Below are 15,303 nucleotides of genomic sequence, written 5' to 3'. Positions count from 1 at the left end.
GTCATGGCCAGTTAATGGGTAGGACAGAGGAGGTTATTTGTGCAGTGATTCAGGAGAGGAATCTGTTCAGTGTCAAGTCTCTCCAGGGCTGCTCTGTCACAGCCCAGACATGATGAAGTTTTAATGGCTTGAATGGAATTGCTTCCAGCAAGTCAGTCAATGCAGGAACTCTGATAATCCTGTATCACCAGGAATTGTGCATGGCAGATGTATGTTGAGTAAATCTATTATACATAAATCTGTAAGAGGTTTTTCTTTAACACTGTTCAGTTACTTTTGTTATCTGAAGTGTACTTCTAGGAGACTTTGACTTCAAGTACCCAGAGATGGTGGGAGATGTGTCTTGTACTGGAGTGCTACAAGGGTATATGTACAGGCCGGTGGAGGATAAAGCCTTACATGCAAATAGTTCTGATTTGGTTCATAATCTTTAGACACAGAAGAGAGATGGCTGGGGTCCAAATCAAAATATGCTGAATGGACACATAAGTTCACTTATATTTAAAGGGATTCCATCAGCTTGAATTGTACTGCATTTGAGCTTAGCTAAATCTTCATTGCTCTAAGTTGTGAAACTACTGAAAGCTGAGTTACATGTCCTGGCCAAAATTCTATCATTTTGTTGTGTTCCCTGAGGACTTTTTGTATTTGAGTCTATTTACGTGCTCCTCTTGAAGCCAGGAGGCTTTCACATGGTGAAAGGATGTAAAAAATTGGTCATGTATAAATCTGTAGCAGGCATGGGTGTCTTCTGTACAGAACAAGGGGAAAAAGATGAGTCTAAAGATTAATTCCTGGTTTGTGTTAGAATTATCTACAGCTTCTAGTAGATGGAAAACAAAGTTCCTACAGAGGGGTGATTGTGAAGAATCATTGTGTAGATACGTTACACATGTGTTAAATTATGCCTTAAAAACAATCTGCTTAATTTAATTTTACATTATCCGTTGTTTTAGCTTAATTCCATTTTCCAGGGAAAGCAGATGAGTCAGTTTTGTCAGTCCTTAATTAAACTTCCTAGCAGTGTTGTATCTCAACAGTGAGACATTGAAGGAGACTGCTAGCTCTTACCAGGGTTTTTATTTCACTAAAATATTACTAATAGTTTTGCAAAAAGGCACAGATCCTTTTCATTTTACAAAACCTATCACACTTTTTTTTTTCTTTTTTTTTTCTTATAATTTGTTTTGGAGTCAGTTGCTGGGCTTTATGTCCTAGATAATCTTGTGGATGGATGTTTTACCTGTAATGATGGCTTCCTCTGCCATCAACTACACATGTTCCACCTTCCCCGTAGGTTTTGAATCGAGTGCATCTGAGCTGAGCCATTCTGCTACAGCTGTGCTAGAATCGCTTCGTGTACCTGGCAGGAGATTGGGCAGGAGCTGGATTTTCGAGGTTTGGGGTAAAAGACGTTACTTTTCTCTGCTGTACCCCTGCACGCATAGTCCCGAAGGCGCTGAGTACAGCCGCGAGATGGATCTGATGCCTCGATCGTGACCTCCTCTCGCCTTCCTGGGGCTCCTGCCTTTAACTTCCGTCCGAAGAAGGAAAACACAACAGCGGCGCATTATCGCCGCCCCCCAGGGAATTCTTCGGCCGAGCTCCGCCGGGAGCAGGAGCTTTTTCCGCACACGCTGCGGCCGCAGGAGCCGCCGAGGCGGGTGAAAGAGGAGAACCCCCACCTCCCCGCGGCGTCTGCGGGGCTCCGCTCTCCACGTGGGGCCGCCCCGCTGGGCCCGCCCCGCCCACCGCCCGGCCCCCGCTCCCTCCGTCCCTCCCCTCGCTCCCTCCTCCCCTCCTGGCAGTGCCGGGTGACTAATTTCTGTCATATGACTGTGACACCGAATGGAGCGGGGCGGGCGGATCTAGCCGTGGCGAGGGGACGGCGCTGCGCGGAGCCCAGCGCTTCGGCGGCGGGGGCAGCGGCGGCACCCCAAGATGCCGCCCACCCTCTTCCAGAAGCTCTTCAACAAGAAGCACGGGCTGATCTCCCCGACCAGGGACGCTCGCGACGACTGTGTCTTCAGGTAACCGGGACGGGGCCGCGCTCCTCCCCTGCCCCAAACTTCTGCGCCGAGCTCCCTCCGCTGCCCGGAGGACGCGGGGGCTGGCAGACTTCGGCAGCTGCTCGGTGACGTGCCCCGCTCCCCCCAGCCCCGGGGGATCCGTCCCTCGCCCTCCGGGGGAGCGCCGGGGCCGCCCCGGCCGGGCCCCTCCGGCGGGCGCGGGGCGGGAGTCCCCCGGGACCGCCACGTCGGGGCCGCCGCGGTGCCTCCGCTCGGCTGCCTCCGCTGCCGGGGCCGCCGCTCCCAACGCCGGGCCGTGCCTCGCCCCCAGCCCGCGGCTGCCTCCCCTTCCCCGGCGTGTGTGGGGCCCCAGTCCCCGCGGGTCCCTCCGGGGATGGCCGGGGGACGGCGACAGGCGGGCAGGTCCCCAGGGAGCAGCCTCAGGAACGGGGGGAAAACGTGAAGTTTTGGCCAAGAGAGGAGTCGGGCTTTTCGTGAAATTCGTTATGCTCTGACCTCAGTAGCACCGGATCGGCCGAGCGGGGTCAAGCTCAGGAGGGCAAGCAGGGCAGCCCGAGGGGCCGGGTGGGCTCGCACGGCCCGGGCCGGTGCTTGTGGGGGCCAGGGCAGGGAGAGGCTGCGTTCGGGTGCTCTGCGGGGCCTGGGGCTCGCCCGGCGCCTCCGCGGGCTGGTGTGCCTGGAAACAGGTAGTTTCTGTGCTGTTGCACGCGTGAATAATGGTCACGCTCGAAAGCGATGCCGTGTCTGCGTCCTGGCAAAGAGAGAACGTGCAATATCCTTTTAAAGTGCAGTTTGCCACCTGGATGCAAATACAATCTGCTTCATTAGAAAGAGTTACGCGCTTCTTGAAGCACTTCTGTGTGGTGACGCTCTCCTCCCACCCGCTGCCTTGAAATTTACTGCCTACAAATGATCAGCCCTTGGGCTGCTCTTTAACGGGAGATCTCTGACTGATGGGATTCATTTGCTGTGGTGGGATACCCCTTTTAACTGCAGTATTTAGCAGTTTAGATGGATAATAGAATATCTGCAGTTACCTAAGCACAAGGGTTTTCAGAAAATATTGATGGGACTATATGAGTCCTTCAAGAGTCAAGACATGCTCCTGGACATTACCTGGAGCTCACACAACTTTTGAAGACACTGATCAGAGCTGCTTGCACACCTCTTGATATTCACTGTGGAGGTGAATCCTTTTTTTAATGATCTTCTCTAAGAAACAAAATGTTTTAATGATGTTGATGTCATCTTATTTTCCAAATCATCTTAATACTGGACCAGAGGCCTTGGTGGGGAAGAGAAGGAGTACTAGGACTGCTCTGTATAATTGTTGTGCCTTTTGCCTTGCCTTCATGATGGGTTTGTCTAGAGACTGGTGCTTCATGCAACAGCTGCAGTGCAGACCTGGGACATAAATGTGGGGATCACACCCGTGTTGAAAGGAGGAGAGTGAGTGAGTACTTGGCAAGGTCTGTGCTTCCCTCGTCACCTGTATCATTCTGTGCCAAACTGGGTCTGAAATTTATAGTGCTGTTTTGTTTTGTGATGTGAACTGTCAACTGGTAACTGGTGAATTTGCAGTTGGGGTTTTTTTTTTGGTGGACCCACAGGTATCATTTGCAGGGAGAGGCTGATGAGGCTCTGGGAAGGATGGGAGATCCAGCTCTGACTTAGAAGAACCAAGTAGTATTTTTGAAGACTAATACAGATGCTTTCTAGGCATATTGCCTAACAGCTGCTTTCATTTTCCAAATGGGGCTAAGTTTGTAGCTAAAATCACAACTAGTGGGGATTATCAATTCCTGGTGAAACTTTCAGATAATATACAAAATAGAGACTCTTATTTAGGACAGCTGAGTCTTTGGATGCTGGAAACATGCACTTTAGAGTTTAGGCTGTTGCTGGTTCCAGTGAACCTGAATGCAACAGCCTCATCAATTCTATTGGTGCAAGGTGATGTTTTATGGATTGATAAATTGTATCTGTTTACAGCCTAAATAACAGAACATTTCCCAAATATTCTGAGCGCTGTTATTTCTGTCTGTCTTCACTTTGAAAGATTTGGTCTCTTATTGAGGAGACTGTGTAGAACAACCATAAAAATGCATAAATTCTGTTACTATATTTTGTGAAAAATATGCACTTGGAGAGAAAAACCCAACTATTCCGGCAATGACATTAGTATAGCAGAACATTCAAGGATGATTTTGCCACTCTTTTTTTTTACTATGAATATATTTTGCATTTTTATGAGGCTTATTGTGAAAATTCATCAGTTCTACTTATCTGACCTTACACTGTTTCAGAAATAAAACTACTTTTCAGGAGAAGCATTTTGTTTAGTTGTTGATTTGTTTATGGTAGGTTTTTTTTTTTTTTGTTTGTTTGTTTTTTTTTGTTTTTTTTTTTTTTTTGTTTCCTGCCAAGAATCTCTTTCTGTGCTGGGAGTATGTGAAATTTTGTGAGCCTAGGTCTAGCCAGACTGTGTAAAACCCTTCAGGACTAGGTGCTGGAGAAGTTAACAGGTTTAGTATTGGGACCAGTAAGTTAGCAACACTAAAATGGGACCAGTAAGTTAGCAACTGTAAAATATTTGCTGAGGTGCCAGTTTGCCATTTATATATTTTTTTAATATATATATATGCAGTTTATTTTACAGAAGAAACTTTAGGAAATCACAGCAGATCCACTACTTGTTAGTTTTTTAGCTCTTCCATTTAATGCAGGGCAATTGGCAGACTTGGCCCTTAGACTGAAATCTCTTGGTACAGCTTGACATTCACATGGTGAGCAAGAATATTCAAATTTTAGTGGTAAAATCTGTTGACAAGAAACACAGAAACACCTGCGAGTATTCTAGGAGGGAAGAGTCAAGCCCTTAAATTCCAAGATGTGGAATACCTGCTGTCTACTGCAAATAATACTCACGTGAGTAGATTTTCCCTGAGGGTTACTATTACTATAAATAGAATCTCTTGGCCATATTGTAGCATCTGGCACAGGCTGCTGCTAGTGACAGGAGAGCTCAGCCCCGGCTCAGGCTGTTACAGTTATTAGGAAAATAAAATTTCAGGTAAGCAGTTTTCTAGAATTATAGAATCAAAGTATTCCTGCTGTAAAAATACGTAAAGGTATTCACATGAGCTGTAAGCTGTATGTGTCTGAAATGGAAATACACTTTAAAATAGTAAATAAATGAACCCTGTTCCAGTAAAATGGAAATAATCTTACAAAAACTTCCTTAAATTAAGCAGAAGCAGCGGTGCATTTCTGCTGTATATTATACGGGCACACAAAACATTCCACTGCACGTTTATATTACTGACTGTCACAGATAGTGATATTCAGCTGCTCTGTCTTTCCTGGCTCTCCAGGGATCCACTTCAGCCCTCTGGAGAAAAGGGAGCTGGTAGGTCACTGAAAACTCAACCAGCTTTTTGTTCTTCAAAATGGGCTCAGTAGATTTAGCCCAAAGCTCAGTAAATTACCAAGAGGGCTGAGGCTTTATATCCTTGTCAAGATGTGTGTAGTGCAGTATTTCCAATGGTAAATACAGCTGCAAGGACTGCAGCAGAGTTTCTGCAGGAGAGTATGTGTGTTGGGATCCTGACTGGACTTGGAGCGCTATTAGTATGTGGCAGGGGGAGAGGGATGATCTTGTAACACTGCACTATGGGACTTGCACATTTTGGGGCTGTATGTAGGAGGGAAACTCAGTGGGGATTTTTTCCATCTTATGTATAAAGTTCAAATACTCGTTCCCTTCTGTCTCTAGACATCCTGCCTGCCTCGTTGGAGGATAGAGGGATTATTAATCAGAAGTTCTTTTTACACTACAGCTCAATAAAAGCTTCAGTGTCTTTTTTTAAATTTTAATCTAGGGAGCTCTAAAGAACCATCTCACTCTGAGGGGCATTCCACTGATGTTTGCAAACTCTGTTTTGCTTTTGTTAAAGCAGCTGTTGTAGAGGTACTGCTGTGTGGTGATTGTTCAAGCTTGACAGAACCCCTTCCAGTTTCAAGTTTTACCAGCGGTGGTGGGTATCTTTGGGCACATTCTTCCTTTAGGGCTTTGCTTTGGTTATTTACGTATTTTTGAGAATGAGTGCTGTTTTGCAAGCTGGGAGATTCAGGAATAAGTAATTTTAAATGTTCTTTATTATGGAGAAAGCCATTTTTTGTCATCCTGGAAATGTGCTTTCTTGGGGTCTTCTAGTAATATGTGCTGCTCCTTTATTGAGAGGATAGTTTGCCAGGTTCCTGAGATAGGAAAGGCCTCAGGCTGACTGCAGAGTAGTATTTCCTGAAATCTGTCTAGGCAAGCATTCCCCGTCAGCCCAGACTCTTTCTGTTCTCTGTGGCAGTGAGTTTAAATGGTATCCTGAGATGTTTCCTTTCACATCATTTTTGGCAGCGGCATTCATCAAGGGAATTGCAATAAACTGAGAGTTGGAAATGGGTAGCTTGATACAAAGATGCTTCACGAGCCAGTTCCTCTGCAGAGCTATTGTTCTTGCACAGTAAAAATGCTACATGCTTTCTTACAAAGGCATAATTGCTTCTTGAACCAGAGGCTAATTTCTTGAAATAAAGTGCAAAGAGACTCAGAGACATTTATTAATGTGTAGCCAGGGACTACTACAGTTTTTTAAAGTGGAGGCTGGAGTAAGGTGAAGGAGGAACACAAAAGTTGTTTTTATACTGGTATTTTCAGTCAAAAGTTTTACCCACAGAACTTTATTCTCAGGAGCAGGTAGCTTTCTGTACAGCTTGGCTGAGCCCAGGGAAGCAGATCTCTTGCCAAACTGTGTCAGTTCTTGGGAGCAATGCAGCCAGCAAATTCCTGATCCTAATAGCTCTGCATAAGGCTTTTTAAAGCTGTTCCTCAGCAGTGCATCAGGCCAGCCTGACCAAAACCTGTTATTAATGAAGCAGCATGTTTTATGTTTGTTCATTTCTGGCATTCTGCAAGGCTATTTGTCAATATTTGTAAAACTCCTGGAATTTCACCACTTCAAAATCTATCTTCCAAAAGAGCATTAGCTGGACCCTATTTTGTAATAGCTCCAGCTTTTATCTTTTTCACTTATCTGATGAGTTTAAAAAGCTTTTGTGCCATAATTTTTAAGACTATTCAAATTCTTAAACATCTAAAATGTTACTGTGCTTTTATTAAGCTCATTTCTGCCTTTTAATGTCCTTTTAAGTTTTGCTTTTTTGTAAAAATCCATCTCTTCTGTAATGTCTGGAAGAGTATGGTTTTGGCTATTTGGTGCTTTCATTAGCTTGAGTGTATCAACTTTTAATAAATACTTCACTTTGATTTATGCACAGTTTTCTCTATGCTATGATGACTTTGGCTTGTGTTTTGAAATATATCGCTGTTTTCTAAAGTACTTCTTTTTGCCAAAATCTGTTTTGCATTTCCTGTCATGTAAGTTTTTATGTACCTTCCAATGCTTAAAGTCAATTTTCATCTTGGAAACAGAGACATACAAGCTACAAGATTCCACTAAGCACCTCTGGAGTTTGGAGATAGTTTTGATAATTTCTTCTGAAAGGGCCACCCTCCAAGCCCTCCTTGCCACCATTCTCTAGGTCTCCCAAGTGCTTCTCCAGGTAGGAATGTGGTGCTCCTAAAACACCCAGCATGTCCTTGAAAATTAGGTGCTAGCTTTGAATAAAGCTGCAAGCTGGGTCTGTACAGTGACTGAAGGAGTTGATAATCAGAGGGTTGGCAGTCCATCCAGTGATTATTTACTCATATTATCACCAGATCTGAAGGAATTAACTTGGATTGATATTCCCAGCATGCTAGGTGCATGTGAGTGCAGAGACTGATGAAATAATTTGAAAACTGTTGGGGTGCTTGTGTCTGCCTGGCTTTGTGCCTTGGAAAGTTTTTCCCTGCCCTGGTGGGAACTCTGCCTAGCCCTTGCTTCACCTTGGCTTCTTCCCATCACCTGTGGAACAGGGAACATGAACAGCAAGTGAAAAAACCCTCTGCTCATTTTTTCTCTAGTTTTTTAGAAGGAGGTAAAGCTCATTACAAAATGAGCTAACAGGTGAAAGGTCACCCTTATTGCCTTTCCTGCTGGCATGTCTTGTGGTGGCTGGAAGCTCGTGGTGACTTGAGAATTTGGCATCACGGGGCTGCCCTGCACATCCTGGCCATCATGAGGTCAGCTCTGTCAGAGCACACTCTGCTTCCTCCCAGCCTGCGGCATCACTTCTTCCCTGTGGGATGGCCTGGGTTGTCTGGGGATAGCTGCAGTCTCCTGCCTCACCAAGCAGCCCTTGGAACAGTCACTTTCTTGGTTTTCCTCCCTGCATTTCAACTCCTTCCTCTAACTTAGAAATCTTTTTGAGGAGAGGTTGGAGTGAGTGAATCATGTATGTATAGATATACTCAAGTGGAAATGCTTCTTTACACTTGGGTTACACTGGCAAGTGTTGTAAGGAGGTGTTTCTACAAACTCTTGGGTTCTGTTTCTTCCGTTTCCTACTGCAGGTAAAATTATGAGGCATGAGGATGTATCAAGAGCATGGGGTGTATGTACCTGATTGTGCACTGTGAGGTCTTCTCCTTTTCTGAAACAATTCCACCACTCGTTTTCAGGTGACTGAGGGTGTGTTTACATGTCTTATGTTACAAACCTTGCTGACTTGGGATGATCAGCTCCTCTGGTTGATTGATAGATTGTCCTTGTGTTTTCAAAGGGCTTTATCCCTTGCTCTGTGTGTGCTTCGAGTTAGCATATGCTCATGGTGACAGCTTGGATGAATCCAGGCTTCTGTTCTGGAATAAACTGGTCCAGTGTGACTTGGAGCCTGAAACTTGTGTTGTAATTTTGGCTGAATGCTGTAGGTGACCACTTTAGCAGTGTGTTTTATGAGTGGAAAGTAAAGCACGTGGCGGTTTCATGCTCAGCGGTTGTGTTGCCTCCCAGTGCTACATCTGGAGCTGAATGTCTGCAGGATCACATGTTTGTGAGTAACGTTAGGAAAAATGCAGAGCTCAGTTGCAGCAGCGAATCCACAGTGTGGTTGTGCTGGGCTTCCAGAATCAGCCAAGAGCAGAGTTTGTCTCTGAGGACTTGAAAAATTTTGCGTTTGTGGTGTTAGATAGAGAACCTTAATGTGTAAAATATCTGCTGGAGGAGAAAAGTTATGCCCATTAAAAACAGGAAACAGTTTTAGTAATCAGTATTGGTTTGCTAGTGCACCGGCTGTTCTGTTCCACCTTACAGTGAGTAGTAGCAGAATTCATATACAGGAAATACTAATATATGGGAAATATATTTGAGCAAAATACATGTGATTCTGTTGTGCCTAAGGAATGTGACCATAAACACTACATTCAGTCACTAATTTCTAACAGTAGCTGCCCAAATATGTTCTCCTTCGTAGACAGGTGAGTGGTTATTATGTAGTCTTTGTATTGGAAAGGATTTATTTATTTTTACAACAATGCATGGTTAACAATGTTGCTTAGTGCTCAACTGAAGCTTTTACTTAACTCTGCACATTTGCGTAAACAATCTTTTTCTTCTCTGAAACTGATAGCTTCTGAAGATACTATAATTCAGAACACAATATGCTGCAGAGAAACTTGTTCAAACATGTGAATTGCGGCACAAAATACTCCATGAACTACATCTAGAATATTAACAGTGCATGTATGTGAGGTGCATCTGCAAGTAAAATGTGCTTGTAATAAAGTTTTTTGTCTTTTCTAATTTCATAGCTCTTATCAAGCAATTAAACCTTTGGACGTAAACAGTTTGGCTGTATGTAAAAACTTTTTATATTTAGCAGTCTTGTCTGATGCTTTTGGGTTGATAATCTGGATATCTTCCAGCTCTTGTATATTATCTGTCTTTGAAACTCTGGCCTTGAAAGAACCCATTTTGTACAGGTGGAGGACTCTGCAGTGCTGCCAGTGTCAGTAACAACAATCCTGGCTGTAGGTACCCCCTGCCCATGTGAACAGGGTTAGCTGTACCCAAGTGTGGGCCTGCAACAGCCCCTGCTGACAGCAGTGAGCTTCAGGCATGGGAATGATCCATCACTGCTGGTCCTGCTCTGTTTCTCCAGGATCGCAACATCCTCAGTAGTCATTTTGGTCTAAAATGAGTAAAATACATCACAGAAACAATCACATTTCCTTTGCTCTGGGCACTGATCATGCCCTGTGCATTAATGGTGTTTCATGCCCCTCCAGGTGTGTGTGTGCCTCACTCTCAGCATTTTCAAATGTTTTTTCCCTTGCTCCAGCTAAAATGTCAGCAAAACATAAAATTTGTAATAGTACCAGAAACCTTCTACTCTTTCAGTTTGTGTGATATAGAGCTGGGAAGAAACAGTAGCCAAATTACAGTTCTCTTCCATCTGTTTTAGTTGATAAATGAAGAAACTTTGAACGCAGTTCAGCCCTGACTTTAGATCCTGGCTGTGTGCCTGTTTGAGCCGGAGTAGTATCTTCACCCCAGTTCCTGTGTCATTTTCCACTCAAAGAGAGAGAAGGTAAATGGTTTGAGCATTGCTCAGAGGAACTGTTGCTTTGCTATATGCCTTATTTTTATTTTAGCCTCAGGAGCTATGGAAATGGTGGCTCAAGGAGTGCGGTACTTGGCCTTGCACTCCCCTTAGTAATTTCTAAACCTTTTGATTGACTTCAGTTGTGTCTGGTGGAGACTGTGAGAACAGAAGTCTGAGTGAGCTGAGTTTCTCTAGTAAAAATGCTGTGGGTGCTGTTGCGTGCCTCCTGCACTTTAGTACCTGTGAAGCTCTGAGCTGGCTGCACCTCATCTATTCCTGTTTCAAATGGCCATGTCCATGGGGACAGCCAGAGTATGGGCATGTTGGAGGAAGACAGTAGTCACGTGGTTCCATAGTTTGCCCTGCATAGGTTGCAGGGGACAGCCTCAAGAAAAGTCAGTCCTGGACTACTGCGAATACCAGAATATCAAAACCTCTGTCAGCTGAATTATTCTGCTTTCTGATGAGTATTAAAGCACACACTGTCTGCTACATAACCACATTTCTTTTGTTTCATGCATGTCCTGAGTTAAAATCAGGCCTCCAAAGCCGGTGTGCTCAGCACTTAGTTTACCACGTTTGTGGGTAGTTATGGAAGGCTTCAGTCGGGCAGAAGGTAACACATCACGTGTGAGGAGTTCAATGGGAAATGAATGAGATTCTTGACGAGTATTTTTGCACTCTCCCCACGCCACCCCCGTGCAGTCTTACCTAGAAAATGTTCTTGCCATTTGGAGAGTTGGCTGAATGGTTTGTTTACTCCTTTTCATGAAACTTGACACCAGAAATTTGTAGCAAAAAACTGTGTTAGTTCAGGTGTTAATGAAGAATGGGTGCAGATGATAAGCTGTGTGGTTGGGTGTGCAGGAAACAGGCTGTGGAACTTGGCGGGAGGGTGTGCTCCTTCTCAGAAGCTTGTTCTAGCTGAATGACATTGTCTGAACATCTGAGAAGCTGTTAGGGACAAAGTCTGCCAGAATTTTCTTGTTCCTACAGGAAAAATAACAGTATTACCCCTTAAGACAGAGTTAAAGAAATACCTCAAATGTCAGGACAGTGAATTGGCTTACAATGCTAACTGTGTTTCTATTTAAAGGCAGCCCAAACTCTGACATAGAACTTAAATAGTCAGACAGAAAAAGGTGGTTGGCTTTTTCAGTACTTAAATGTTTCAGCTGCTCTGAGTTACTGGAAATTACTCTACTTGCTCAGTAGAAAAGGAAATTGTTCTACTGACAGCATGGAGTACTAAGAAGCTGTGAAAATGAGCATGGTGGTTTCTTAACTGGGTATATTTACTAGTCATATAAGAGCATATAAGAGATACTAATCATGAACTTTCCAAAACAGGTATAATAAAAATGTGTGGAAATTAAAAAAAAATCAAAGCAGCTTTAAGTTCTTTTGAGACTATAACAGAATTTTTTCTTTGCATAAAGAAATATTTATCAAACTTTTTTCAGATAAGCTAAAATACCATTTTATAATAAGACTAATTTATTTTACTTTTAATAGGTTTTTTTTTTTCCATACTATCTTTTGTGCAGTTATCAACAAATGAATAATTTTGGTTAGCCTGAGTATGTAGCTATTTTAAAATGTGTCATCAGATTTTAGTTTTCAATTGAAGAATGCCCAGAAACTGCTAGGTAGCTTATGTTTGTGTGTTGTGTAAGGCTTTTTCTCACTTTGGGGTCAGAAGACAAGACACCAGGTATTACAGGTTTTGTTGGTTTGGGATTTTGTTGCGTTTTTCCCCACCTGGATTTAGTATATACTCATTTAAACACTGGTCTTTTTTATTAGTAGCTAGCAGGACAAACCAGCTGAATTGCACTCATGAAGTGACATTAGTCTATGCCCACATTGGAGAAAAAATCCATGCAAGATAATGTAAGATTCAGTAATGGCAATTGTTCTCATCTGTATGGATTGAGAAAACAGAGGAGAAGAAAATATACAGGGAAGAGGGAGTTTGACAAGAATTTGTTTTTCATATGAAACTTAATTTTTAAGGCAAATACCAAGTAGCCCAGTTCTATGAAGTCCTCAGCATCCTCACTGGGGTTTGAAGGCTTTCAGTGCCAAAGCCTTGAGCTTTGCCAAAGGATATTCATGCTGGAAGAAAAAAGATCACAAGAGCAGGAAAGACCTTACTTAGATCTGTCCCATGTATGTATATATTTGTCTGTGTCAGACAAAATACATATATCTGTATATTTCAAAATATACCCAGGTGCCTTCATTTGCCATCATGGCTGTGAGTGTGCAAACACCTGTCTCACCTCACAGCAATCAGGATACCACAAATCAGAAACCTTGCTCAGCTGTTGTCTGTAAGAGAAGAACTTTGGTGTTTCCCCCAGCTGTGAGACAGGTAAATTCATTATCTGTGTGCACTGTGTAGACAAGCCTAAATTGCTATAATGTAACACTGGGCAGACTCCTTTGCTTCTTAGATCAGAACCATAATGCAAAGATTTTAGCGATTTTGGGGGCTGATAGATGCTGTATAAATACAAGCATTTTGGAGTTGCCCTGTGTACAGAAGGTTACAAAGGTACATGTGCAAGTGTAGTTGGAAGCACTTGTATGATGCTGTGATTACATACATACATTTTACAGGATTTTATGGTTTTGTGGGCATGGTGATATTCGGTCAAAGGTTGGACTTGATGATCTTGGAGGACTTTTCCAACTTTAGTGATTCTGTGATTCATTTTGCTTGGGATGTTTTGTTCCTTGTAGTGTTTTCCCTCATTGTCACTGTGCTCTGCTTCGGGAACTTGGATTTACACACATGCACTCACACACAGAAGAAGAGAATTAATGCCATCTCGCTTTACATTCTATTCTTCTGTTCTCTTCTTAGTGTTGTCCTGTCCGAGGCCTGCAGTGCTGCCTCTCCCCTCTGAAGGGTTCCCCTTGGTGCTGTGCTGTCCCTTCCTCCTTCTGCCACAAGCAGTGGGGTGCATCCTGTTTGGGATTACTGCTGTGTCACGTCAAGGGATGGGCATGAGAAGGGGAAGGGGAAAGGGAAACAAAAGGCCAAAGGAGTGATTACTTTGGCAACAGCTCCTTTAAAAAGACCACGAAAAAATGACCCAACAAAAACAAACCAGTCCAAAATGTCCTGGTGGCATTGACAGCTATTGCTGTCCAGCATGTGAGCCTTTCTTTCCTCTTAATGCAGTGGAATAAATAGCTTTGTGTAGTGCTGTGGCTGGTTCACAGCAGGTTACCTGCAGCCCTAGGCTGCTTCGGGTTCCACATTTCAAGGATGCTCATGTGGACAGACTGAAATCTGCTGGCAAGCTGTGGTGGTTGGGAGTATGTGGAATTATGTTCACATCAATTCCATTACTACCAGCAAAAAGGGGTTTATTGAACATACACTAAATATACATATATATCTTGATTAAGTAAAGCCTCTCCCAGTGGAACAATGTAGGTTTTATCAAGTGATTCTGTTGATTCTGCCAGGCAGAGCTGGTTTGGACTGTGTGTTCCAGCTCAGTTCCGTGATAAGGAAGGTGTGTGTTTGGAGTGAGGTTTTTTTCAGTGCTGATACCCAGGGAGGGCATGTTGAGCTGAACCTGGAGTTTCTTTATCAGAGACAAAGATTTTAGCAGTAAGAAAAGTTTTGGGGCATGTAAGGGCTGTGTTCAGCTGATGCTCAGAGCTGGCATGTATCTGTCATGTGGGGTTCTCAGTAACACGTGACCAGTTCAGTTTTTCTGCTGTGGAAAATCCCTCTAGATGGATAGTTGTGTTGAAGAGCTTGGGCAATGGCCAGTCCTGCATTGTATTTTCCATTCCTACCATTCTTGGAAACCCAAAACCGTGAGCTTGTAGTGAGACTTAGAAAACCAAAGGGGATGGCAGAGAGCCTGAGGGTACCGAGCTCCTTGTGGCAGTGAGCAAAGCACAATGAAGCAAACTCAGTAGAGCACTGTGTTAAGTTTGGTTTAAAGGTTGAGCAGGTCTTAGCTGATAGCTAAATGCATTTCTACACGTTATTCTGCTGTGGGGAACCAAAGTGTTTAGGACCTCACAGTTTCAGTGCATTTGCTTGAAGGTGCCAGGCTGCTCCATTATTCCATCAGTTTGTATTTTTTTTCCAATGTTAAATGAAGTTGTGGCTTGTTCAAGCATCTGATTTTTATTTGTCCTCACGTCCTTATGAGTTGCATAAAAGTGAAGTCAGGGAATGTCTTTAGTGTCTGCTCTATATAGATCTACCTGAAATAGTTTCAGGTCACCTTTACATGCTTAATTTGGAAAACACTTGAGCAGCCTGACTCTTGCCTTGGAGAATTGAGCAGTCTAGGGTCCTCACAGTAGTCTTGGGACCCTTGCAGTATCTGCACAAATCAAGATCTCATCCGTTCTGCAAATTAAGTAGGGGCCTGTTTGACCCATAGAGCCAGTAAGGGAGGGATGTTCAGTGCATGGGCTGGCGCCAAGTCAGAAAAGTCTTCTCTCCTGAAAAGCAGCTGTAGGATAGATCCAGTCCACCTAGATATTCGTTAGTGTTATTTGGCAGATCTATGGAATCATTCCTAATTGTTTCAGGTTTGGAGCCTGGCAATAGCCTTGAAATGCAGTGAACTTGACGGTTAGTGGTTTTGAAGGTTAACTAAAGGAATGGGTTAAAGTCCTCTGGGCTTATGGCAGCAGGTAACCACTCTGTGTGCAGAAAGATTGTAGAATTGAGCCACATCAGACATTT

The 15,303-nt window shown here is 43.6% G+C and overlaps 1 protein-coding gene across 2 annotated transcripts in view; it reads left to right on the top strand.

Annotated features, from left to right (window-relative positions):
- Window positions 1-1,848: 1,848 nt before the first annotated feature.
- Window positions 1,849-15,303, top strand: part of FNIP1 (folliculin interacting protein 1) — a 65,177-nt gene continuing 51,722 nt past the window's right edge. For both annotated transcript variants that reach the window (XM_069028721.1, XM_069028719.1), the window contains exon 1: window positions 1,849-2,030. In XM_069028721.1, coding sequence (XP_068884822.1) covers window positions 1,942-2,030 — 89 coding nt within the window. In that variant the 5' untranslated portion in view covers window positions 1,849-1,941. The remainder of the gene's footprint in view (window positions 2,031-15,303) is intronic.

Source organism: Aphelocoma coerulescens, chromosome 13 (assembly GCF_041296385.1).
Source record: "Aphelocoma coerulescens isolate FSJ_1873_10779 chromosome 13, UR_Acoe_1.0, whole genome shotgun sequence".
Classification (NCBI taxonomy): Eukaryota; Metazoa; Chordata; class Aves; order Passeriformes; family Corvidae; genus Aphelocoma; species Aphelocoma coerulescens.
The sequence above is the reverse complement of the archived record's forward strand: the minus strand, read 5'-3'. Positions and strand labels throughout refer to the sequence as shown.